Here is a 25,870-nt window from a genome sequence, read left to right on the forward strand (position 1 = left end):
CTATAAATTCCTCGAATTGTGGATGATATAGGCCGATTCCACTCCCCATCATCATTTTGTCTTCATGGAGGTTAAGAAACCATTTTATTTTTTTTGCCATGATTTTGAGTATTTGCCACGGCGGGAGGTGACGTTTATAAAACCCTAAAAATTTATAAAATGTTTGATATTTCTACCCATTTAAAATTATGTATTATAATTAAATTTTCTACCTAATAAAAAAACAAAACTTTGGCTAATTTTAATTTTTAATATCATTATAAAAAAAATAAAAAAAAATAGCATGCTTAAGCTATTCATATTCCTAGCTTTTCACGTTTTTTTCAATTTAAGTTATTAGAAATAAAAAATAAAAAACCAGCAACTAGCTCATATCTGTTTTATTTTTTAATAACACCAAATATAATTAAAAAAAATTCAATAATACAAAATTTAATAAAAATAAAATAAAAAATGAGAAAGTTGCAATTAAGTAAAGTAAATGGCAATTAGTTGGTGTCCAAAGACGCGCAAGTTGATTATCCACTTGCAAGTCCGGCGTAAGCTTTATGATTAATAATTTTTTTAAAAAAATTTAATATACATATATATATATATATATATATATATATATATATATTCAATTATTGAAAATACTCCAAAAACCTTTAAATTTTTCAAAAATATTTAAACTTTAAAAAAATCTAAAAAAATATAGTTACGTTTTAGATGGAAATCTTGATTTATTTAACAGAAAAAAAAAACTCTTTTAAAAAATATTTTTAAATTTTAAAAAAATTCAAAATATTTTTATGTCGATACTAGGTTTAAAAAATATAAAATATAAAATTAGTATTAAACACCCTATATGTTTTATAAAAAAAAAAAAAAAAAAAAAAATCTAAAATCTCATAAATTATTTTCAAATTTTAAACTAACTATATTTTTTAATTTTCTAAAAAAATTAAAAGGATATTAATGAAAATTTAGAAAATTCAATGGTATTTTTTAAACCATTTTAAAGTTAAAAAAATATTTTAGAAATATTTTAAAATTTTAATGATATTTTTGAAATGAAGTATTAATAATTTTTATGAAATTTTTTTAAATTTAAGAATATTGTTTTTGAAAAAAAAAATCTCTTTCTCTCACTTCTTTCTCTCTCCTCTTTTTTCCCATTACGCGATTATATATATGGGGAAAGGCCCATTTTGCGGTTGTCTATTCGTCTTCTCAAATCATCCCTAACGCTGCTAAAAAGAAAGAAGAAATCACTGGTTCTACACAGTTTTTTGAAGAATGTCTTCTTCAGTTCACCTTCACCGGATCAATCCGAGCAAGAATCCCGGCGGAGGTGGCGCCTCCGCGGCAACGATGATGAACTGTCACAGAAGCGCCGCGGCGGTGGAGGTGGTGCGGCAGAGGATGAGCATTCCGCGGAGGGACGGGGCGCCGGTGCCGGTACCCGACGCGGTGGCTCGGTACCATGCGCACGACGTCGGATCAGAACAGTGCTGCTCCGCCGTGATCCAGATCATCGACGCTCCGGTTTCGACGGTGTGGTCCGTGGTGCGACGGTTCGACAATCCTCAGGCGTACAAGCACTTTCTCAAAAGCTGCCACGTCATCTACGGTGACGGTACCGTCGGCACTCTCCGGCAGGTCCAAGTCGTCTCCGGTCTTCCCGCCGCCTCGAGCACAGAGCGCCTGGAGATTCTTGACGACGAGAGACATGTGATGAGCTTTTGCGTCGTAGGTGGAGACCACCGCCTGCGAAACTACCAATCCGTTACCACACTGCATACGATTTCATCATCATCATCAAATTCAAACAACGAATCGAAATCGTTGACGGTTGTGGTGGAATCTTATGCAGTTGATGTACCGCAAGGCAATACCAGAGAAGAAACGTGCAATTTCGTTGATACGATCGTACGGTGCAATCTCCAATCTCTCGCACACATCGCTGAGAACATGGCCAAAACTTCCTAAAATTTGGATCCATTTCTTCTTCTACTTGTTTTTGTGATACAGGTGTGCAAGTGGATTTTAATCGCACTGTGGATCATTATTAACACACATACATTCACGATTGCAGCCTCTTTTTCCCCCTCTGAAACCGATCTCTGCAGATTCATTCACCCCCTGATTTACCTTTTCCTTTTGTCCGTACGAATTGTTGTATCTATAAATTTGTTCTTCCTTTATGCGTCCAGTTATATGGATCTTTCTTCTGAAATTTGGCCATTTCTTAGAATCCTCTTCTCCACGGTTGCTTGGAAAGGTTCATATAGGGGGAGGTTCAAAGTTCAAATTCCAATAGAGTACACAATTATTTAGTTAATCGAGGCATGAACAAGGAGGGGAGATTTGATTGGTTAATAAATACAAATTAAAAGTTTAAATATCTACAAATGGAATTAAAATAGCGAATAAAAGCTTGGAGGAATCAAACAGCTGCAATTAAGAGGTTGTGGAAAAACAAGAGGCCCATTGCAAGTTGCCTCTGTTTTTTATTTTTTTAATTTAATATAAATATAATATATGTATCTAAATATTCTCACAATTTAATTATTTTTCATATTTTCAAAAAAAAACTTTGCAACTTGCTTAACCAACTTGCCCATATAAAGACACTTTTTTTCTTTTTTCTTTTTTTTTTTTATATATATTTGTTTCAAATAAATAAACTACTCTATTAATTTTCTCTTCTAAATATTTTTCATAATTTTTCTCTCTCTAAATACTTTTTGTAGTCTATTATCTTCAACTAAAAGGGAATAAATTAAATTATCAATTATTCATAGCTTTATATCGATATTAATTAGTCATAATATGCAGATGTGAAATTTTGAAGATAACGAAAGAAAAATTAATGCATTTTTAGGTAAGTATTTTAGTTTTTAGAGGATTTGTGCCATTGATCACTTGAATCATTATATTTTCTTCAATTAATTAATTGATAATTTTACATTTCTTTTCCAAGAACAAACATATAAGACATTGTTTTAATAAAAAAAATTCCCTTCCAAAAAAACTCAGCTCATCCATTTGAATTTCACATGAACGAATATGTTCTGAGGCATGAAACAACATTACGATGCATGAATTGTGTCATTGGGTACCAAGATGACAATGAGATGCGATGTGGTTGTGTCGCACATGATTGAACACGCATACTGACATTTGTGGTTGAACAAGCTTGGATTTCACATAAGTTGTGTTTGATTGGCAAAGGCAAACTTTACCGATGGTACAATGAAGTTAAGCCGGGCAAAAAATAGGAATAGAGCTTGAGTCCCCTTTAAGACTTGTCGTAAACGTGTCAAAATCACGACGCCGCACAATAAAAGATGTACGACCGTGATAGTAATGATTCACTCTCTATCTTTCAATTGATTTTCTCATCTTTATCTCCCCTCACCAATCCCAAATCTCACAAACCCACGCCCACATGAAACAAAGAGGATCTGAGGGAACCCAGATGAATTTTAACATCAATTAATGAGGATAGAAAAGTTTGGTAAAAAGAAGCTCATTCCAAGTATCTTGGACACCAGGCATGCACCAATGGATGCAATCCGCATAGCTTACCGGGTTCGCTAGCTGCTCCGGCGTCACTGGTGACCATTGCTTCTTGTAAATCGATGTGTGTGCATCTCTACGATAGCTCGAGAGTTGTGTGATGTTAAGAAATGTGATAGGAAATTTCGACTTGCTGAAAACTTCTCCAATCACTTCCATTATGCTTTTTTTCGAATCAGATCCCCAATAGTTTGGATCTTCAATTAGAGTCGTTTGGTTGTAGCAGTTGCCACCCTCTTCATCACCCCAATCAATACTCCTGTAGAGCCAAATGAAAGCTTGGTTATGTTACAATGGCTATGACAAAAAACATTATTCAATATAGCCACTACAAATATGTGCCATCCTCAAATAATTTTTCGTGTAAAATCAGATGTCATATTATATTCGAGTCTGAAAATAGAGAACTAACTTTCCATGAGAAGGAGACATGGAAGTGAAGAAAACCCTAGTCTTTTTGGGGTCCATGTTCTTCCTAACCCATCTCAACATGCTATTCATTGCCATGCGATAAGCATCCTTTGTGGGCAGCTCTACCATGTCATGTGCTTCGTCCTCGAAAGACCCTTGTCTGGAAAATTTCATTTAATTCATTCAAAAACTATTATTATACAGTAGGTTCAAATATATATTGAGAATATTTCTTACTGGATTTTCATGTTCGAGCCAGTAATCCACCAAAGATAAGTATTGAAAATCATAATATCACTCTCTTTCCAATGTCTTCCATGTTTTTTAATCGAATCTCTTCTCACTATCCGATCCGAAATTCGGTGGATCACTGCGTTATCCGAGTTCGATTCCAAGAGAAACGGCGCCCAATAGAACTCAATTGTCATGTTGTACTCCTATATTCATTCAATATCAATTAATAGTTATTAGAAGTCTATATTTTGCTTAAAAAAACTTCGAGAAACATATAAGTTAGCATACATACCTTGGCAGTGAAGACGGTGAGTGAACCGAATGTCTCCATGGATTTGGCATCGTCCGAAATTAGAGAGTGAAGAAGACAAACCATTGAAACATATTGCCCTCTATTTAGAGAATCTCCAACGAACATCATCCTCTTTCCCCTTAAGGTTTCTAGCATCATGCTCGCATTAAACCTTCATTTAAAAAAAAAAAAAAAAAAAAAAAAGTAAAAAATTAAAAGTTCTATCAATTTAATATGTATTATTTAATTTTACTAATATTTCAATTCTTTTTTGAGTTCTTACCCGGATGAGATGCAAACTTCTAACTAATAATTTTATTTAAATTTTAAATAAAAACAAAATATCCTAAATAAATTTACAAAAATACTTGTATAAAGCCTAAAGAATCAAACAAGAAAAGGAAAAAAAAAAAAACCTAAAGTTATTATCAAAATGTCAAAATCTAATTTAAAACCAACCACTTGCAACAAGTTGATTCATTTATGGGATATTCTTTCTAGATCAAGATTTGATTTTTAATATAATATTAATGCTACAAATAATTTAAATCCACATATTTCTAAAAATATCCACATATTTCTAAAAATATCCACATATTTTCTCCAATTTGGTTCTGCACGTCACCCTCGTGACTATCGGCCGGACCTTATACTAATGCCACCATACGTTGTCGTTTCGTTCCAATTTTATTTTTTAATAATTGCATGGCTTTTTACGGAATCATTTGAAAAATCTGAAATAACTCACAACTATATAATATTTTAATAGAACTTTCATCGACTTTTTGTTCATAAAAAAATTGTGTCGATATTTTAATATTGGACAAATTGAAATTAACAATACCGTTTTACTTTGGTCAAACCTGTTGTCATTGAACCGATACTCGTTTTTATTATTTTCGTAATTTCTTTTCTTATAAATAATTTTTATTATACTCCCTAATTGTTTTATTTATTATTATTTTCTATTTCATTCTTTCTAACTTTAAAATAATAATAATAATAAAAAAAACAATTTTGATGCTAAGTTAGGTAAGATATAACATGGAAAATGACCTTCCTATTAAATGCCCAAAATTAAAAGGGACTAAAATTGAAGGATTAAAATTAAAAATTTTAAAGCATTAGAAATAATATATATATATATATATTTCCTTTCTTTTTTAGGGATTAAGTTAAATTTCAACAACCGATTTATCTACATAGATGGAAAATGAAAGGTAGGAAATAAAATCAAACAAAAAAGAAAAAACAGAGACAGAAAAGGGATACCTGGAAAGATTGCAGCCGTAGGGCTGCCACCGCCAGTACTGATAACTCCGGTCCGGCCGGCCGTGCTTCTGACACGTCAGCTGCGGCGGAATGTACGGACAATCCGACTCATCATATAGCGGCCGAGTCACCTCGTCCCTAACCCAGCTCCCACTGAACACGTCACACCCCTCCTCCAATTTCCCTGTCTCAAATGCCAATTTCTCCCTCTTCTTCTCTAACCACCCCACACCCACAAATCAAACCAGGATCAAATTACCTCTAAACTCAAAAGCTTAAAATTTATGGATTTCAATCATGATGGGTTTAATATCACGTTGAAGCTTAAGTGCATGGAAACTACCATAGAACCATAAAACAAATGTGACTATCCAATATTAATAAGATAACCTCCAACTCTAAACATTGCAACTAAATCTGAAGGCTTTGAAGCTTTGAAGCTTTTAAGTTTCGGTATATTAATTCTCGATGAAAAGTAAAAGGGATAAGAACTCACCTGTGGCGGGGGCGAGGTCGAGCTGGAGTTGCAGGCTGAAGACACAGGCAAGGTCTTTACGAAGGATGGAGATGAAGAAGATGAAGACCACGAGAGTGAAGAGGTATGGGGAGAAGCGAGATTTCCTGAGGATGGAGGAGGAAGAGTTGGGAGGAGGAGGCTTCATTTGAGAGCAAAAAAAAAGGCAAAATTAGAAGTTTTAATGTTAGACAAAAACGTTGATGCTAATAATATATGTACCCATAAGTTTTGGTTTATTGGCAATTTTGCCTCAATTAAATGAATGAATTTGCTCTTAAAAGCAATAGAATATACATTATAATATAGATTAAAATAAGGCTTATTGGTAAATAGGTTAAAAGTTGGCATCAAGAGTAGGGCATGTTTTATATTGGGTTTGACTTGCCAAGGGCATATAAGTCATTGTCTTCAAGGTATTGAAAATGAAAAAGAAAAAATAAATCTCTAGGTTATATATGATTATTTTATTGGGTTCAAATCTTATTCTCTCTCTTTTTCCATTGTTTGGTTCAAGAAGATAGGAGAAGAGATTCAAGCAGAAATTAAAATAGATATAATATGCTCTAACAATTAAACTATACCGACATTATGAATTCAAATAAAAAAACGATACAGAGATTTAAACCTTCAATGAAGATACAAATTTTTAAAATATTAGGGACAAAATCAAAATGCATACATTATGGACAATTTGTAAAAGTATTTGGTTTCATATTCAACCACCTAAATACTTGGTTTGGAAGTTTCCTTCAAAGTTGTAAAAATTTCAATTATGTTGGAAATGGCCAAGGGACTGTTGCTATAAAAGCTAAAAAGGTTGAGGGTAAAATTGAAAAGCAAACAATATTAAGTGCAAAATTGACAACCACATAAATCAGAGGGCCCTTTGCACAATTTAGCATAAAAATAGTTTTAAACCATGGAATTACGTTATAAAATAGACATACCATAAGCATGTGATCACGTTCATTTGAATCTCGATCTCTCGCTCGAGTGGGTAGAAGACTGGGTTATGGAGAGAAGGACTACCCGACAGGAGCTATCTCTCTCTCTCCCTAAGCTTCTCAAGTACAAGATGCAGATCTATAGCAGAGGTATAAGGTTGCTAGCGCAACTTCAGGATGACCTCTTGTGGCTGTATTTGCCTAACCAAACAAACCCATTAGAACTTGATTTGCAAAAAATTCATGGTAAGAGAGCAAACAAAACAAGGAGTCTCACCGGAAATTTGAAGCACAAAATGCGTGTTATCAGAAGTTTACCGGAGAATAAATATCTCGATGACCTTGCGAGGGTCCCTTAAATTTTTGGACCAGAGATGCAAACAAACTCTGCAATGTGATATAAGTTCCAAGCATGTGCAAGAGATACAGGGAGTTTGAGACAGAAAAGAAGAGAAAAACAGTAGTATACCTGAATTTTATGAGGTAGGCTAAGCCAGAATTTTAGGTTGGGAATAACCTGATAGGAAAAGGAGGTGGAGAGAAAGGATATATTAGAACGGTTGTAGAGATCTGAACTGCGTTCATAAATCAAAAATGATCTTGAAAAGGCTGCAGTAGAGATCATACGTACATTTTTAATCGTGCGGTGTCATGATCGCTTATGACAAGCCTTAAGGGGAACCTAAGCACCATATTTATTTTTTTGCCCATATTTGTGGCTTTATTAGACCTTAGGTAAGGTTTGTTTTCATCAACTGAACACAATTCATGCAGAATCTAAGCTTGTTCGACCACACACGCCACCCATGTGTGCATGTTCAATCGTATGCGACCTATCTGATTTGCCTCTACACTAGGCCAAGTATTTGGCTCGACTTTGCTTCTACTTGAGGTCAAGGTCTCTCACATGCAACGCTGCATCTCATCTTGTCATCTTGGTTCCCAAATTAACACGGTCTACATGGTTTGATGTCATCCCAAGTCTTGGCATGTCATCGACCCTCGTAGCTCACTCGGTCATGTCCATCAAGATCAGACTCATGTGTCACTTATACCATCGAGGGATCCCAAACATCCATCCATCCAGATTTTATCGAGGCATTCGACCCTTTCATGTCCGTGCCATGTCATTTACAGATTCCGTACCAGATAGCGGGTACATATACCAACCACCAACACATGCGAGGGTCCCCCACAATCCTAGAATACGCAATAAAAAAAACAAAAACAAAAAAACTAACCTGCAGGAACATGAGGTGCACATACCAAGCAATCAACATACATAGGTGGATCATGATTGAAAATCATCCCATCCCATAGCTGCTCCACAACAAGCATCAAAGATATCACGAAGTTAAACAAGTAAACTACCTTATTATATAAAAGACACACAAGAAAAAATCTGCTGAATGTCAAAATGATGAAGCTTTTCATGTTCCATGCGCAACTATCATCTTATCAGTTTTACAAAGGATCCAGACATATCAACCGTTTGATACACAGAGGTCAAGTTTGAAGAAAACCATCAATCAGCTGGTTTTAGGTACAAAATATATCGGCTTGTGATATGAGACAAAAATTAAAATTGATCACAGAAACAAGTAAAAGATCAAATAATAGACTTCCAAAATCATGCCAAGAATTATAAGAATGATACTAGAGTTATCATATGCAGGGTGAGTGCATCTTGTTCATATCTATTGATTATAAATATGTAGGTGTATATACGAGCTACTAAGGAACAGGAAGAAACTGCAAAGCTATAGTTCAAAGGAAATAAGATCTAGTTTCCTAATCACACAAAGAATATGCTTATTTTTGCCGAATATTGAGCTAGTATCACATATCTATTGAAATTGTCAATATACAGGAAGGATAACAATTTATAAGAAAGTATTGATACTCGATGAAAAAATAATATGTAACCTGATGGAGCAAACCTGAAACCAGGCAATAGTATCATTTTCTGCTACTCTGTAAAACCTAACAGAAATGAATAGCATAAATAAAATAGAAAAGTGAGAAGAAATGAACAACATAACTTACATTAAACGTAGGAAGAGAAATAAAATTCTGATATAAATCACTCTTCCTTTGAACTATCAAACCAGAGGCAGAGGAAGATTAGCAATATCCGTCTTCGCTGAGGACTCCATGCGGGAACTCGGAGATGGACAATGCCGGATCGAAGTTATACATCTTGCCATTGTTAACGAAACCGAATTCGAAAATGGAAAAGACCGAATCGAAGGGCAGCATTAGGCGTAGAATCATGAAGAAAATGGTAGCTCATTCCACAAAATTGATTCTACGCATCATTTTCCTCCTGCTAAAATCTCGTGCCAGTTTTCTTGCAGCCTGATTTCTTGTTTTCGTTCTCTATTTTGTGATCTTTCTGTTTCTTCGAGACAATCTCCGTACAGATTATGGCTTTGCGAGAACCGAATTTCTCGATTTGCAGAAATGAGACCGCACCCGAGTGGTCGAAAGAACCATGCCGTTCCTATAGAGGAATTCGCGGGGTTTTTTTTTTTTTTTTTTTTTTTTTTTTTTTTTTTTGAAGGTTTTGCAGTTTTATTTATTATTATTGTTATTTATTTATAATAATAGGTTTAATTGCAAAATTGTCTGAAAAACAGAAGTTACAATTTTTTTTTTTTTCATTAAATACAATTTTTTTTTAATTTATAATTTAACTTCAATGATTATTTAATTTCTATAATAATTAGTATATTTCAATCCTATGATACGGGTTTCTTTTTTAAATATTCAAATTCTCGTATTTTCATATTTTTTTTATAAAAATAAAATATAAAAGGAGGAAATTCAATGGTAATTGACGTATTTTTCTTTCTTTGAGACTAGAAGTTCAAATCCTTATATCTCATATATATGACAGTGCTAAAAAAAGTATGGGATGATAGAATGCTTTCACGAGTCGTTTAATGTTTAGATATTGAAAATAATCCTTCAACAGGTTCACCTACAAAAACCTTGTTATACGGCTTTTTCTTCTTCAGAAATATATTATAATTTTACCTACAAATTAGTTAATATATTATAATTTTATCTAAAATCTCAATAATTTATCTCATGGGGTTGCTAAAAGAAAAATTATGTAAATTTAAATTTTGTATAAGAAGATCAAATAAATTCCTAAAATTTAAGCCAACATAATTTAAAATTAAATTGGACAAAAAATAAAAAAAAATTGTTCCATAAAATATTAAACTTTAAAATTTTGTGTTCAATTATTTATGAATTTTTAAAATAGTTGAAATACTTAGTACAATTAAAAAAGGAAGATAAATTTTAATTTTAAAACTTATTAAATAATTGACAAGTTAAGAGACCGGGAGAGAGTGGAAACCTAGCTCCCGCTTTTTCCATCTTCCTCTCTCACACGTGCTCTACGCCGGAAAAAAACATGGACGGTGGCGATGGAAACCAAGCCTTGACCAGCACCCGGTTCTCCGACCTTGAACCTCCCCTCTCAGAACCAGTTCTAGAGGCGTTAGCCCAGTTAGGTTTTGAATTCTGTACTCCAGTTCAAGCCGCCACAATTCCGTTGCTATGCAGCCACAAGGACGTCGCCGTCGACGCCGCCACTGGTTCGGGGAAAACCCTAGCGTTTGTAGTTCCGGTCGTCGAAATCCTCCGACGATGTTCTAGCAGTCGCCCCAAACCTCACCAGGTTCGTCTCTCTACTCTGTTTGTCTCAAGCCCATTTGAGTGAATTTGTCTTAGTATTGACTTAAAAAGAGCGTGCAAATTGTATTTCCATACTGGTTCTTTATGTATGGTTCCTCTGCAGGTAATGGGGATTATAATTTCTCCAACCAGGGAGCTTTCCTCACAAATTTACAGTGTTGCTCTTCCTATCGTTTCTACATTGTCGAATATCAAATCGGTGCTTCTCGTTGGAGGCGCAGATGTCAAAGAAGACATGAATAAGATAGAAGAAGAAGGTGCAAACTTGTTGATTGGGACCCCAGGAAGGCTATTTGATATGATGGAACGTATGGAGAACTTGGATTTTCGGAACTTTGAGGTATCCTCCAACCTCAAGAACATGTTCCTGGCTACTGGATTGTTTGAGCTTATTATTAGATTAGCACCAACTCTTCTCTCTCATTCTGAACTCCTGTTTATGTTTTATATTAAGTGATTTTTTCTTTGAAGTTAGTTTTGCATGTATACTTTCAATCTTTCAGTTGATTTCTTGGAATATTTTCGTGGTATTAGATGATGTCTGGAACTAAATTTATAGGAACACAAAGTTATATATATCTTTGGTTATCTATCCACAGGTTCTGATATTGGATGAAGCAGATAGGCTCCTGGACATGGGATTTCAAAGGCAGATAACTTCAATTATAGCTCGTTTGCCCAAGCTTCGTAGGACTGGTCTTTTTTCAGCTACACAAACTGAGGCAGTTGAAGAACTTTCCAAGGCAGGGCTAAGGAATCCTATCAGGGTCGAAGTAAGGGCAGAAACACAACTTGCACCTTCGAGAACTCCATCTAGTCTTCATATTGAGGTATTCTATGCAACTTGTTTTCAGTTCAGTCTAATTTGCATGTTTCAATTTAATAACTCGATGCATGGAGTAAATGATGTATATGTGAATTTTATAGATTTCTTATTTACGCTTCTTTAATTCTGTCCATACATAATGAAGATCAGTATTATGAAGACTATAATCATGCTCTTATTGAAGTTCTTAATGGAGGACTATGAAAAGTTCACAATCAATACTTTATGCCCGTGAAAATGTTATGGGTGGTCAAGCAGTGTGGATCGGATTATGCCCTATTGTAAAGAAGGAAAAGTCGAGGATTTGTTTGGAACCATAGCACGCATGCTCGAAGACAATTATTCGTTAGCAGTTTTGCTTGTATGTCCTGCATTTTCCTTTTGATAAATTTTCTTTTCCTTCTGATTCCGCAGTATTTGGAATGTGAAGCAGACAAGAAATCCACTCAACTTGTCGACATTCTTGTTAAGAACAAATCCAAAAAAATCATAGTGTAAGTTAACCGTTGGATTTGAATACTTAAAATATATAAATTGGCAATGTTTTCCCCTCATTTTAGTAAGGTGTGGTGTTGTACAGATACTTCATGACTTGTGCATGTGTTGACTATTGGGGAGTTGTTCTACCACAGCTTACCCTTTTAAAAGGATTTTCCTTGATCCCTCTACATGGAAAGATGAAACAGGTACCTTTTTAGAGGTCATATGATGTAAATTATAATTACAATTTTGAAAGCTCAAGCAATGAGTTTTGCATTTCATGACCTATATCTTCTATGCTCAATAGACCGCCCGGGAGAAAGCACTAGCCTCATTTGTATCCCTTTCAAGTGGTGTTCTTCTATGCACAGATGTTGCTGCCCGTGGACTTGACATTCCTGGCGTTGATTGTATACTGCAGGTTTGTCCATGGTTACCAGTCCATATTCTTCTGCATATAAAACTTCTCCCAAAGAAATTATGCTTTTTTTAAATTTAAAAAAAAAAAAAAAAAAAATTGTAAGTGCATATATCCTTGTGCTTAAATAGATCTACTTTTTGTCTGGTATTGCAGTATGATCCTCCTCAAGATCCTAATGTATTTGTACATAGGGTTGGTCGCACTGCTCGATTGGGTAGAGAAGGAAATGCCATTGTTTTTCTTTTGCCGAAGGTGTGGCTGTGCTATTTGATTCTTCATAGTTTTTGCATCATATATTACTACAAAGAACTAACATTGTAACATCGAATGTCCCTTCAAATAAGGAAATTGGAAAAGAATTCTTCTTCGTTTTTAGTGGTTGTTAATACTAACACCAACATTCTGATTGACTGATTTGTGTAGGAAGAAGCTTATATAGAATTCCTTTCCATAAGAAGGGTTCCCATTCAAGAGAGAATTTGTTGTAGTGATGCCTTAGATATAGTTCCACAGGTAGATTGATTTTTTTTATGAGTGTTTCCATTCATTCTTAAATTTTTAGTGTTTATTTTAGCAGTGAAAGTTCAGTGTATTTTACTTTCACTAAACTACTCAATGTTGAACAAAACCTGTTATAGATACGAACTGCAGCAAAAAAGGATCGCGATGTCATGGAGAAGGGAGTCAAGGCATTTGTTTCTTTTATACGTGCTTATAAAGAGCACCACTGCTCTTTCATTTTCAGGTGCCTAATGATATTTCTTTTATATATTTTAAAGCAATCTGCAAATTCTCATGCTTTCTAAGGTTTCATCTTCCTCATTCAGGTGGAAAGAACTTGAAATAGGGAAGTTGGCCATGGCGTATGGTTTGTTGCAGCTGCCTTTGATGTCCGAGGTGAAACGCCACTCCCTTTCAACCGAGGGTTTTGTTCCCATTGAAGATATTAACTTTGAGGAGGTTAAATTCAAGTAAGGAGCCTTCAGAATCTTGAGTTTTACTGCCTTATTTTTTGAACATTTTTCAAGCAATTTGTTAGTCTTTAAGTTATAGGCTGCTTTCTTCCACTTGATTTGCTAGTTCTTTAATGATTTTTGTGCTGCAGACAAGGAGTAATAAAATTTAGTGAAAATTTCAATTTGTACTCCTAAAACTTTGCTAGTTAAATCAGTACAACCAGTGTCAATTAAAACTCGAAACCTTCATTATTGAATAATTTAGACTTAACTAATTTCAATCAATTCTATTTAAGAGCAACTCAAACTAAAGGTATTAATGAGTAGAGAAAAATAAAGGTATTAATGAAAGTGGCTGCTACTATCTCAATATTTTCTTTATGATATGTTAATTGCATTGAAATAGTCTTATGAATGTGTGTGAATTGTGCATTAATGATTTAAAAATAGAATCCTAATAGATGGTCTAAATTGATTCACTAGGGATAGAGTTGGTTCATCTCTTGTTACAAGTTTATAGCATGGAATGGAACAAAAAGATTGCATTGGCTTTGTAAACTCACGCTCTGGGCTACACAATTTGTAAATTTAGGCTTATGAAACTTGGCTATATAATCGGGCCTTAGGCCATAAACAGAGTTGAGCTTTTCGAACTTATAAACCAAATGCTTTATGAATTTCGTGTTGCAAGATCTTACATACATTTCTGTGATTAGGCTAACCATCTTGATGTTCCTTGTTCTATGTGATATTGCAAAGTAGAAGTTTACCACTAGCTTACAAGCGTGTCTTATTAGGGATAAATCTCGAGAAAAACAACGGAAGAAAAACCTCCAAGCTAAGAAGGAAGCACAAAAGCAACAGCCTAAACCTGAACCAAAGAAAGATCCAAATGCCGCAGCTCCCATCTTAAGAAAGAAAACAGCTCGACAGAGACGTGCTGTACAGACAGCTGAAGACGAGGATGAGTTGACGCGTGAATATCGATTGTTGAAAAAACTCAAAAAGGGAACTATCGATGAAGCTGAATATGCCAAGCTAACTGGGACCGAGGAGCTACTGTGAAATGCATGAGTAAATGCTAAGATCCTACGAAAACTCAGGACGTTTACGATCTATCGAGAGTCTCGAGCATTGGAGAAGGTCGGTATTCTTCCTTAAACCAGAGAGAATTCTTTCTGGAAGTTTATTTGGAGATGTTATGCTGTGGAAAAGCAACCAGCTCTTCAATGGGAATCTTTGGAGGAAGCTTTATGGTTTAAAGCTTTGGTTTCAGGGGGGAACAAGTTTTGCTCAACTGATACTGATTGGTCTACTGACATTCTTAAGAGTATTAAGTTCTTTTTGTTTCTAAATTTGTATGTTATAGAGCAAACATTTGCAGTGTTTTTGTTTGTAAATCCCCTTTCTCAGGCTTCACTGGAATGACAAGATATCAGTTATCTAATAAGACGTGGGCTTCTCCCCCGCTCCCCAATCTAACTCCAAATCAAAAGATTCTCCGTGTCTGAAATTTCTGAAATTGAGAGGGGAATGAAACATTTTTCTAAGGTTGGAGAAATTTTTTCCTAACATATACAATTTAAAATCGTGAGGTTGACAATGATATGCCGATGCTAAAATAGACAATATCTACTCACGGTAGACTGTTACAAATGACATTAGAGCTAAACACCGAATGACAATATCTACCAACGGTGGATTGTTACAAATGATATCAGAGCTAAATACTGGATGATGTGCCAGAGGATCTCTCCTAATTGGAGAGGAGAGCGATTATAGGAATAATGTTTTCCTAATTTTTATAATAATAAATTTTTTTTTTTTTTCATCTTTTTATGACTTAGTAATGAATGTATAATATTATTTGATTAAATCTAGTTTTAAAAAGTTTTTTTTTTTTTTAAAGAAAAAGTTCAAAAACTCACTTTTATTATTTTTAAATTGACTTACTTGCAAAACTATTTAAATTAAATTTTTAAATAAATTAATTAAAAAAAACCATTTTTATTTATTATTAAAAATGATTGAATTTTTCAAACACTAAACATGCCGTCGTCTCGGGTAAAGGCAACATGCTTCAATTACTCGGGGAACCTCTCCCCCTTCTTCAGTCCCTCTGTCGCCTTCGCTAATCAAAATCCTTTTTGAACCCTCGCCGGCGCCGTCACTCTTTCTCTACGCTTCTACGGTGAGTGGCTAAGATTTCAGCGTTTCGACCTTTACTTTTAGCTTTCGAAATGATTTGATTAATTCCGTCTTATTCTTTCGCATATTTGTGTAAAGGGCTTGTCTTCAATGTCTTCATTTCTATTGTTAGAGAACGGAAATAAATGATGTTTAGTTGTTTACAGGCGGAGTTGATCTTACAGGCTAGCTGAATGGCTACTGCCGGGGAAATTACTGCCGCCGAGTTCCTGCAAGTATGTTTTGTTTTCTTTGATTGTTGTTTTGGCTTATGAGGAATTTCATAATGGAGTTTGTGAAGTTAATTTAGTGTTTTGGAAGGTAAATAATGGTTGTTGTTCTCATATTCACTTTGCTGAGGGAGATTTTTCTGCTTTTGATAGGGCGGGCGTAGTCAGAAATTGTTTTTACAGAGCTATTCTCACTGTAAACGACGTGGATTGTGGGGGATGCTGCACAGTTCAGCTGTAAGATCGCTTAGTTCAAGCAGAAGATATGTTCCTTTGAGATGTCGTGCATCGAGCAAAGCCAGAGCTGTGGATTGTAAGGTTGTGGCTAATCCAGTAGAAGCGTCAAGCTTGATTGAGAAGCCCACTGCAGAGGTTATTCATTATTTCCGAGTCCCTTTGATTCAGGGAAGTGCCACTTCTGAGCTTCTCAAGTCCGTCCAAGCAAAGATTTCAAGTCAGATTATTGGTTTACAAACTGAGCAGTGTTTCAACGTTGGTATTCAGTCTGAGATTTCAAATGAAAAGCTATCTGTTCTTAGATGGCTTCTTCAGGAAACTTATGAGCCCGAGAACTTGGGGACTGAGAGCTTTCTTGAGAAGAAGCAGCGGCGAGGACTGGATTCTGTTATAATTGAGGTTGGACCCCGTTTGTCTTTCACCACAGCTTGGTCCTCTAATGCCGTGTCGATCTGCCAAGCATGTGGATTAACAGAGGTGGCACGTATGGAACGTTCGAGGAGGTATTTGTTGTATAGTAAAGGGGCGTTACAGGAACATCAGATTGATGAGTTTGCTGCAATGGTTCATGATAGGATGACTGAATGTGTTTATGTTCAGAGGCTTACGTCGTTTCAGACTAGTGTGGTACCTGAAGAGTTTCGCATTGTGCCTGTTTTAGAGCGAGGTCGGAAGGCACTTGAGGAGATTAATCAAGAGATGGGATTGGCATTTGATGAACAAGATCTTCAATACTACACCAAGCTTTTCAGTGAGGAAATAAAGCGGAATCCAACAACGGTGGAGTTGTTTGATATTGCTCAATCCAATAGTGAGCATAGTAGACATTGGTTTTTCACTGGAAAACTTGTTATTGATGGAAAACCTATGAGCCGAACGCTTATGCAGATTGTGAAGAGCACTTTGAAGGCAAATCCTAGCAATTCCGTGATCGGATTTAAGGATAATTCAAGCGCAATTCGGGGGTTCTTGGTTAATCAATTGCGACCTGTTTATCCTGGTTCAACAAGCCCTTTAGAAGAAAGTAATCGCGATCTTGATATTTTATTTACAGCTGAGACTCATAATTTTCCGTGTGCAGTGGCTCCCTATCCTGGTGCAGAAACTGGTGTAGGAGGACGAATAAGGGATACACATGCAACCGGGAAGGGGTCTTTTGTTGTGGCAGCTACAGCGGGTTATTGTGTAGGAAATCTCAATATGGAGGGGTCCTATGCTCCATGGGAAGATTCATCTTTTGCCTATCCCCCAAACTTGGCTTTGCCTTTGAAGATCTTGATTGATGCAAGTAATGGTGCATCTGACTATGGTAATAAGTTCGGGGAGCCACTAATTCAAGGTTATACTAGAACATTCGGTATGAGACTACCGAGTGGTGAAAGGCGGGAGTGGTTGAAGCCAATCATGTTCAGTGCAGCAATTGGACAAATTGATCATATTCACATCTCAAAGGAAGAGCCCGACATTGGAATGCTAGTTGTGAAAATTGGAGGCCCTGCTTATCGCATTGGTATGGGAGGTGGGGCTGCATCAAGCATGGTTAGTGGTCAGAATGATGCTGAACTTGATTTTAACGCTGTACAGCGTGGAGATGCTGAGATGGCTCAAAAACTTTACCGTGTCGTCCGTGCTTGTGTTGAAATGGGGGAAAATAACCCAATAATTAGTATTCATGACCAGGGAGCCGGTGGGAATTGTAACGTTGTGAAGGAAATTATATATCCAAAAGGAGCTGAAATTGATATTCGAGCAATTGTTGTCGGTGATCATACAATGTCTGTGTTGGAGATTTGGGGTGCAGAATATCAGGAACAAGATGCTATTTTAGTTAAGCCAGAATGTCGCAGCTTGTTGCAATCAATTTGTGATAGAGAGAGGCTATCCATGGCTGTAATTGGTGTAATAAGTGGTAGTGGTCGCTGTGTTCTAGTTGATAGTATTGCTACCCAAAGATGCATTTCAAGTGGACTTCCTCTCCCTCCGCCTGCTGTGGATCTTGAGCTTGAGAAAGTGCTTGGAGACATGCCTCAAAAAACCTTTGAATTCCAACGGGTTGTTCATGAGCTAGAGCCACTTGATATCGCTCCTGGAACGACAGTGGCAGACTCTCTTAAGAGAGTGTTGAGGCTTCCGTCGGTATGTTCGAAACGATTCTTGACAACGAAAGTAGATAGATGTGTAACAGGTCTCGTAGCACAACAGCAAACGGTAGGTCCATTGCAGATTACTCTTTCGGACGTTGCAGTTATTGCACAAACTTATTCAGGCTTGACTGGAGGAGCATGTGCAATAGGAGAGCAGCCCATAAAAGGCCTACTTGATCCCAAAGCAATGGCTAGATTAGCAGTTGGAGAAGCACTCACAAATCTTGTTTGGGCTAAAATTTCCAGTCTTTCTGATGTTAAAGCAAGTGGAAATTGGATGTATGCTGCCAAGCTTGATGGGGAAGGGGCAGCCATGTATGATGCAGCTGTGGCTCTTTTGGAGGCAATGATTGAACTCGGCATAGCTATTGATGGAGGTAAAGATAGTTTGTCAATGGCAGCCCAAGCTGGTGGAGAGGTGGTCAAGGCTCCTGGAAATCTCGTAATTAGTGCTTATGTTACTTGTCCCGACATAACAAAAACAGTCACTCCTGATTTGAAGCTTGGGGATAAAGGCGTTATCCTTCACATCGATTTGGGAAAGGGAGAGCGACGATTAGGTGGATCTGCTCTTGCTCAAGCCTTTGACCAAATTGGAGACTCGTGTCCTGATCTTGATGATGTCCCTTACTTCAAAAGAGTTTTTGAGAGCATTCAAGACCTCCTTGCTGAAGACTTGATCTCTGCAGGTCATGATATTAGTGATGGTGGCTTGCTGGTTTCCGCCTTGGAGATGGCATTTGCTGGAAATTGTGGCATCACCTTGGACTTGGCATCGTGCGGGAAGAGTGTTTTCCAAACCCTTTATGCAGAAGAGCTAGGACTCGTACTCGAGGTAAGCACAGAGAATTTGGATGTAGTCACGAGAAAGTTAACGTCTCTAGGTGTTACTGCTGATATCATTGGACAAGTAACTGCTACTCCTTCCATTGAAGTCAAGGTTGATGGGGTTTCTCATTTGAATGAAGAAACTTCTGTACTTAGAGATATGTGGGAGGAAACTAGTTTTGAGCTGGAAAAACTGCAAAGATTGGCTTCTTGTGTAGAATCAGAAAAGGAAGGACTCAAAGCTAGACATGAACCTTCATGGGAATTGTCTTTTGTTCCTTCCTCTACTGATGAGAAGTATTTGTCTTCTACTTCTAAGCCCAAAGTAGCTGTAATCCGTGAGGAAGGCAGCAACGGAGACAGGGAAATGTCTGCTGCATTCTATGCCGCTGGCTTCGAGCCATGGGACGTGACAATGTCCGATCTCTTGAATGGAGCTATCACTTTACAGCAGTTCCGTGGAATAGTATTTGTTGGAGGTTTTAGCTATGCGGATGTGCTTGATTCTGCAAAAGGTTGGTCCGCTTCAATCCGATTCAACCAACCCTTACTGAACCAATTTCAAGAGTTTTATAAACGGCGAGACACCTTCAGCCTTGGAGTATGCAATGGGTGTCAGCTCATGGCTCTTTTAGGGTGGGTGCCAGGCCCTCAAGTGGGTGGTGTGCATGGTGTTGGTGGGGATCCGTCACAACCAAGATTCGTTCATAACGAATCAGGACGGTTCGAGTGTCGTTTCACGAGTGTGACCATAAAGGATTTGCCTGCTATAATGTTAAGAGGAATGGAAGGCAGTACTTTGGGTGTATGGTCTGCCCACGGCGAGGGGAGAGCTTACTTCCCTGACGATGGCATTCTCGACCGTCTTCTCCATTCGGACTTGGCTCCGTTACGATACTGTGACGATGATGGGAATCCTACTGAAATTTACCCTTTCAATCTGAATGGATCTCCGCTGGGAGTTGCAGCAATTTGTTCCCCAGATGGTAGGCACCTTGCTATCATGCCTCATCCAGAACGATGCTTCTTGATGTGGCAGTTTCCTTGGTATCCAAAGCAGTGGAATGTGAGCAAAGAAGGTCCAAGCCCATGGTTGCGGATGTTTCAAAACGCTCGAGAGTGGTGCTCTGACGGCGCTTAATCTATTGGTATGTCAGTTTTTAATATGTTAGACGCAATAAATTGAGACTGGCGGATTGCCCTGTTCTCTTAATAATATTTGAACGCTTGGCATTTACATATGCCAATTTCAAAGTTGATCATTTTTCTAATGTTAGTGAATGCCTAATGCACTCGGTATGGACGAGGAAGCATAAGGTTGTTTGTTACGTTGCAGTCTATCTATGAGATCCACATCGATTAAGAGAGAAAGGGACGAGTGTCAACGAAGACGCTGGCCTCGAAGGGAGTGAATTGTGAGATCTCACTTCAATTGGAGAGGAGATCGAAGCATTATTTATAAAGGGTGTGGAAATCTCCCCTAGGTTTAAAAAACCTTTAAGGAAACTCTGAGAGGGAAAACTTAAAGAGGACAATATTTGCAAACGATAGGCTTGGATCGTTACACTACAAGTAGATTAGAGCCCACATTGTCAAGATCTAAATCTTTCCTCCTATGGTTCTATTGAACAGATGAAACTCACTTGATGTTTGGGATATAGTCATTGAGTTCTTGGTTGACGATTGAGTGTAGAGTAGCTTCATAAAATTGAAGAAGTCGAAGATGGTTAGCTGAAAGAAGAATGAAATAGGAATATGTGTTCTGTACGAAAGAGTAGGTCCTAGTTCTCCTAAATAATTTTATTGACGAGGTAAAGAAATGAATCGAGTCAATCAGGTCATCTATATATATATATATATATATATTAAAGCAACTACTAAACTAGTCTTTTTCGAAAAATATTGGAAAACTATAAATATAGAAACTTCCATTTTTGAACACTATTTATGAATGGAAATAAGAATAATTTCCCACAAAATACACTAAAAAAAAAGATTCTAAATTCCATATAATTCACAAGAGACCATAAGAGCATGCTTTGCTTTGGTTCAATGGCTTATTCATCACCTCTTTCAACCACTCCACTATCAAGTGATTATCATAATATATCTGAGTTACGTATATATTTCGATTATAACTCATATTTATTGGTGAGATCAAATTTGACCTTTCACCACTCATTTCCAGATGATCGAGTTTCTTTAAACCCCGAACCCCTAACCAATATTCAAATATTTTTTATTGAAATTGGTTGCATCAAAAGAGGAACAATTTATTATATAAAGTCAAAAACTGTGACTAGTGCTGTTGGTTCATGGCTGAAAAGGTTGTCAATTCAAAACACACACATTCTCTTTCTTTTTGAAATACCTTAATTTCTCGTTCAGTCCCCAAAAGTCAAACCATTTTAAGGAAATGAAAATTTTAAAGTTGGTCAACTTTTTGACAACATTCATAATTAAATAAAGACAAAGGGCCAAATAGCAATTATTTATGGTGTCTTATCAATAATACTAGACTGCACTATATAAGTAGCTAGGTAGCATCATACTTTCATTTTTCATATTTAAATCCCACTAATAAATAAGATTTTCATTTATAAAAAAGGGTGTGAATAATTCTTAAACATTTTCATTATATCATAATATATATATATATATATATGATTTAAATTTGGACACGTAGAAAATGGATCACGAGTCATGAGTAAAAAGCTAGAAATAAATAAATGGTTCAAACATGAAACACATCCACCATTTTTAATTATTATTATTATTATTTTCAATTTTTTTAATTCAACCTTTAATTCTTATATGCTCAAATTTGTTCAAACATTTTGTTTTAATTTTTAAATTCTCGAGATTTATTGTATTAACTATTTTTTATTCTCATAAATTATTAAGTGGGAAACATCACAAAAATGTTTTTTTTTTTTTTTTTTTGGTATTTGTAAACATTTTCTTCTACATTATCATATGTTCCTAGTTTTAAATTTTCATGGGAATTTTTTTTAACATAACGGTGTGACACTCGAGTGAAGGACGTGAATAAGTTGAGACCACATACGAATGAGAAAGACTTAGAATAATTAAAAGTCACTACCTATACGAATAAGGTGCACCTTCCTTTTCGGTGCTTCAATTATAGGAACGGTGTGTTTGCTTCGAACAATTCTACATTGGGTGACCTTCAGAAAGTTGAGGATAGGACCTGTTGGAAGGACTTTTGTTGGTCTATGAGGATAGTGAAACTCTCATAAACGAATAGTAAGTAATGTGACCATGTTGCAAAGTATGCAAAGAAATGACGAGATCTATCATGTGTTCAGATTCCTAGGCATGAACTGCTACAAAAAGTAAAAGTATTTTTAAATTTTGTAAATAAGTGGAAGGGTATTAATTAAACTTTTTAAAGTTGAAAAATATCTTAAATGTTCCAGAGTATTTTTGAAATAAAGTATTGACAGCTTCCTATGAGTAGGAGTATTTGTTAGATTTTTTTTTAAATATTATTAAAACTTTAAAAAATGTAAGGATCTTTTTAAACAAAATACAAAGTTTAAAAGGGTTATTTAATAATTTAGCCTTATAACAAATTACTCGATATTATATTCATTAATTTTAATTCTTTTACTTCCATTTTTTTTTAAAAAAATAGTCTTTATTGAAATTAATTTTTATAAAAATTAGTTAAATAATAATTATAATGAATTTGATGTACTATATAAATATATTTCCAAAATTTCTAAATTTAATTCCGCAAATAACATCTATAATTTACTATACTTTTAATTTGGTTCTTTTACTTTTAAAGTGTTTTTTTAATTTATTTTTTTTTTCTCTTTTAGTTTAATAATATATTAGGAAAGAGATTAAAAATCTTTAAACTTCTCAATAATATAATTAATTTAATATGTTTATGTTTGGAACCTTTTTAATTATGATAATCTCGGTAACTTCTTTAAAAAATATTTAGTTGCAGTAAACATTTTCTTACACACCATTAAATTTATTAATAGAAAGTTTTTTTTTTTTTTTTTTTTTTTTTTTTTTTACATTATCAATTAAAATGTTAAGAAACAATGTCATGTCCAAAAATGGTGTCATAGATTACATTGGAAGAGGAAGCAAAGTTGAAGCACTGAGACCGCGGAGGAGACGGCGGCGGGAGTAGAAGAGACGGCGGTTTCTCGTCGGAGTAGATCTGAGGGCAATTTGGGAAAACAAGGTGGTCTTGTTGCATTTGAAAGCAAAGTATCTCAGATTGAGCAACAGCTAATTGCATTTGAAGCTGAGAAACTTGGTTTTGTAAGTACGAAATTGCCCCTACACAACCATAAACTGGGTCCCTCACTCTTGCAGTTGCCTCATAAACTAGGCTCATCACGGCGTCGCCTCTTTGTTGCACCGGCAGTTCCTGCAACATTTTGCTGACATTGCTGGCACCAAAAACCTTATGAACAATAGCAAATTTGTGGGGGTCATCGGAGGGGAAATATGGGGCAAAAATGCACTCTTTTGCGCACCGTCGCCGGAGGAGTTTGCACGACGCACAGGGCGAACTGCCTCCCATATTTTTCCTTGTTTTTGCCGGAAAATCTTAAGAGAGAGAAACAGACGCCGGAGAGAGAGAGAGAGAGTTTGGCAGACTGAAACTCTTCAGAGTTATTATTGTTGAAGAAGAAAGAGGTTGAAGAGAGTATATTTATAATGGGAGACCAACGCGCGTGGCCTAAAGCGAGTCATTATTAAAACACAAAATAGATTACTTATAATTACACATTAATTGCCCAACAAAAATAGAGATGATAATTAATTAATAATTGGATTTTTTTTAAAAAATTAAATTTTATATTTTAAAATTTGTAACAGATTAATTTTTAATTTTTAATATTTGTCTGATTTTTTTTTATTTAATGATTTTTGCTTAAATATATTGGGTGCTTATTTGAAAAAAATTGGATGAAACTAAATTGTTATATATTCAGAATTAAATTATTATATAAACTCAAAATTAAAATAGTAATAATTACTCCTCGTTAGTCAACTAGAATTTGAGTCAGTCACTGACACGAGCAATATGTGAGGCAAGTAGAGAATTGCAGCTGGGTCAACAGAGAATATGAGAAACTTCTTCTTGCTCCCTCCCCATCCTCCACCTCAAACCTTGCAAAGATTCAGCCTCATAGATTAAACGAACATAAAGTTTAATTTGATTTTTTTGTAAGCATTTTATTTATTGATGTCTCTCAAGACTGATCCTGAGCGTGTTTAAGATCACGGCATCGCCCAGTAAAAAATGTGCAATGTAACTAGTCTACCATTTGCATTAATAAAACCCAAATCAAATATGGTTGGAAATGTTTGTTTGTAGTTTAATTTAATCCAAGTGCTAATTAGGTAAAGAAAGGAAAGAAATCAGTCCTCGTGAAGTTGACCCAATCAAATACGATTGCTTTCATATCTCTCATGAGATCACAAACGACAATGCGTGAGAGAGAGAAAAATATATTTTTCAAAAATTAGTTAAAGAAATATTTATTAGGGCAATTTTTTAGAATATTCAAGTATACTAAAATTGAGCTGCGACGATCCAATAAAAGAAATATATACGAATAAACTGAGACCACATATGAATGAATGCAATCTTGAGAATAAAATGCTTATAAAAGACTTAAAAGAATTGAAAGTCGTCATCTATACTAACAAGGTGCACTTTTTTTTCCAGTGGCTCAATTATAGAAACGTCATGGTTAAGCACGTTTTAGTTGAAGTAGTTCTATGTCATCGTGAACTCTTAAGAATTTTTTTTGGAATGCATGTAAGTGAGAACAAGACAAACTGGAAAGACTCGTATTAGTCTGTGAAGATAGTCTTTACTCTTAAGAAACAAGAAGTAGATAATGTGATCATGTTGGAGAGGATGCAGTGAAATGCTTAGGCCATTAAGAACGGAAATATTGTATTTAAATAGTTACAAAAATTATAATAATTTAAATATTAAAAAAAAAAACAACAACTTATAAGAACATGATTCCAAACCAAATCTCAGAAATATAATTAATTAATGAATCAATTATTAAAAGAAAAAAATCCCCTATCTAAATCTCACACGTCTTCTACATGAATTAAATTATATCCACAATTGAAAGATGCTTGAAGATAAATAATATTATATTTTTTTAATTTTAAAAAAAAATTACATTAAATTCTTGCAATTCTATTATTTGCTTGACAAATATAGTTTATTAATATATATATTGAAAATATTATTGGTTGTAAATTCCCCATTCTCTTATTTGGACTATATGTAAGATGGGCTTTCAAAATCTCAATAGGGTTTTTGATTTGGGCCAAGGCCCAACTTCAGAATAAATTGTGGGCCCTATGAATGATCCACCAAGGAGATTAATGCATTTTTAATATTTAATTCTTCTTTTAGAAAACAACAATTATATAGTAATAATTAGGTCTCATATATGTGTGTTATATGCTCGAGATTATTTATTAGGTATTTTTAATATAATTTTTTTTCAAAGTCGTAACATTTTAATGTTATTAAAAATAATACATATTTTTCTTAAATTAATTATGAATAAATGGTATTAACCTTAAT

General features: G+C 35.3%; 5 protein-coding genes across 10 annotated transcripts; 3 read left to right on the forward strand and 2 right to left on the reverse strand.

The window, feature by feature from the left end:
• Positions 1-1,199: 1,199 nt before the first annotated feature.
• LOC111491679 (abscisic acid receptor PYL4-like) lies at positions 1,200-2,218 on the forward strand. Its single transcript, XM_023140674.1, has one exon. It carries the CDS (start codon positions 1,279-1,281, stop codon positions 1,969-1,971), a length of 693 nt encoding a protein of 230 aa, XP_022996442.1. The 5' UTR covers positions 1,200-1,278; the 3' UTR covers positions 1,972-2,218.
• Positions 2,219-3,331: 1,113 nt separating this feature from the next.
• LOC111491236 (protein trichome birefringence-like 33) lies at positions 3,332-9,704 on the reverse strand. Of its 6 annotated transcripts, none has more exons than XM_023140057.1 (11): positions 9,175-9,704; positions 7,866-8,554; positions 7,704-7,751; positions 7,512-7,621; positions 7,238-7,435; positions 6,270-6,429; positions 5,774-5,997; positions 4,502-4,673; positions 4,213-4,412; positions 3,977-4,135; positions 3,339-3,823 (listed from the first exon to the last, which is right to left on the reverse strand). In XM_023140057.1, exons 5-11 carry the CDS (start codon positions 7,258-7,260, stop codon positions 3,481-3,483), a joined length of 1,281 nt encoding a protein of 426 aa, XP_022995825.1. In that variant the 5' UTR covers positions 7,261-7,435; positions 7,512-7,621; positions 7,704-7,751; positions 7,866-8,554; positions 9,175-9,704; the 3' UTR covers positions 3,339-3,480. The 6 variants fall into 6 exon arrangements, with proteins under 6 accessions (XP_022995856.1, XP_022995825.1, XP_022995816.1 ...); XM_023140048.1 differs by having other exon boundaries at positions 9,161-9,704; XM_023140065.1 differs by having other exon boundaries at positions 7,866-8,342; positions 8,476-9,704.
• An 866-nt stretch (positions 9,705-10,570) lies between these two features.
• Positions 10,571-15,047, forward strand: LOC111490906 (DEAD-box ATP-dependent RNA helicase 18). Its single transcript, XM_023139564.1, has 11 exons — positions 10,571-10,928; positions 11,049-11,285; positions 11,545-11,775; positions 12,186-12,265; positions 12,352-12,457; positions 12,559-12,672; positions 12,826-12,924; positions 13,096-13,185; positions 13,311-13,417; positions 13,500-13,643; positions 14,426-15,047. Exons 1-11 carry the CDS (start codon positions 10,662-10,664, stop codon positions 14,691-14,693), a joined length of 1,743 nt encoding a protein of 580 aa, XP_022995332.1. The 5' UTR covers positions 10,571-10,661; the 3' UTR covers positions 14,694-15,047.
• Positions 15,048-15,685: 638 nt separating this feature from the next.
• Positions 15,686-20,530, forward strand: LOC111490471 (probable phosphoribosylformylglycinamidine synthase, chloroplastic/mitochondrial). Its single transcript, XM_023139114.1, has 3 exons — positions 15,686-15,819; positions 15,983-16,051; positions 16,199-20,530. The coding sequence occupies exons 2-3, from the start codon at positions 16,010-16,012 to the stop codon at positions 20,393-20,395; spliced, it is 4,239 nt and encodes a 1,412-aa protein (XP_022994882.1). The 5' UTR covers positions 15,686-15,819; positions 15,983-16,009; the 3' UTR covers positions 20,396-20,530.
• A 2,796-nt stretch (positions 20,531-23,326) lies between these two features.
• Positions 23,327-23,874, reverse strand: LOC111491818 (LOB domain-containing protein 12-like). Its single transcript, XM_023140869.1, has one exon. It carries the CDS (start codon positions 23,825-23,827, stop codon positions 23,327-23,329), a length of 501 nt encoding a protein of 166 aa, XP_022996637.1. The 5' UTR covers positions 23,828-23,874.
• Positions 23,875-25,870: the final 1,996 nt, after the last annotated feature.

This window comes from Cucurbita maxima, unplaced genomic scaffold (assembly GCF_002738345.1).
Source record: "Cucurbita maxima cultivar Rimu unplaced genomic scaffold, Cmax_1.0 Cma_Scf00001, whole genome shotgun sequence".
Lineage (NCBI taxonomy): Eukaryota > Viridiplantae > Streptophyta > Magnoliopsida > Cucurbitales > Cucurbitaceae > Cucurbita > Cucurbita maxima.

Excerpts from the sequence above, each read along its gene's own strand:
- LOC111491679 (XM_023140674.1), top strand. The coding sequence starts at position 1,279 with ATGTCTTCTTCAGTTCACCTTCACCGGATCAATCCGAGCAAGAATCCC.
- LOC111491236 (XM_023140057.1), bottom strand. The coding sequence starts at position 7,260 with ATGAACGTGATCACATGCTTATG. Across the intron at positions 6,430-7,237 it reads AACGTGATCACATGCTTATG|CCTCCTCCTCCCAACTCTTC; the intron begins GTATGTCTATTT and ends TCTCAAATGAAG. Across the intron at positions 4,413-4,501 it reads TCACCGTCTTCACTGCCAAG|GAGTACAACATGACAATTGA; the intron begins GTATGTATGCTA and ends GAATGAATATAG.
- LOC111490906 (XM_023139564.1), top strand. The coding sequence starts at position 10,662 with ATGGACGGTGGCGATGGAAACCAAGCCTTGACCAGCACCCGGTTCTCC. Across the intron at positions 11,776-12,185 it reads CATCTAGTCTTCATATTGAG|TATTTGGAATGTGAAGCAGA; the intron begins GTATTCTATGCA and ends CTGATTCCGCAG. Across the intron at positions 12,266-12,351 it reads AAATCCAAAAAAATCATAGT|ATACTTCATGACTTGTGCAT; the intron begins GTAAGTTAACCG and ends GGTGTTGTACAG.
- LOC111490471 (XM_023139114.1), top strand. The coding sequence starts at position 16,010 with ATGGCTACTGCCGGGGAAATTACTGCCGCCGAGTTCCTGCAA. Across the intron at positions 16,052-16,198 it reads CTGCCGCCGAGTTCCTGCAA|GGCGGGCGTAGTCAGAAATT; the intron begins GTATGTTTTGTT and ends TGCTTTTGATAG.
- LOC111491818 (XM_023140869.1), bottom strand. The coding sequence starts at position 23,827 with ATGGGAGGCAGTTCGCCCTGTGCGTCGTGCAAACTCCTCCGGCGACGG.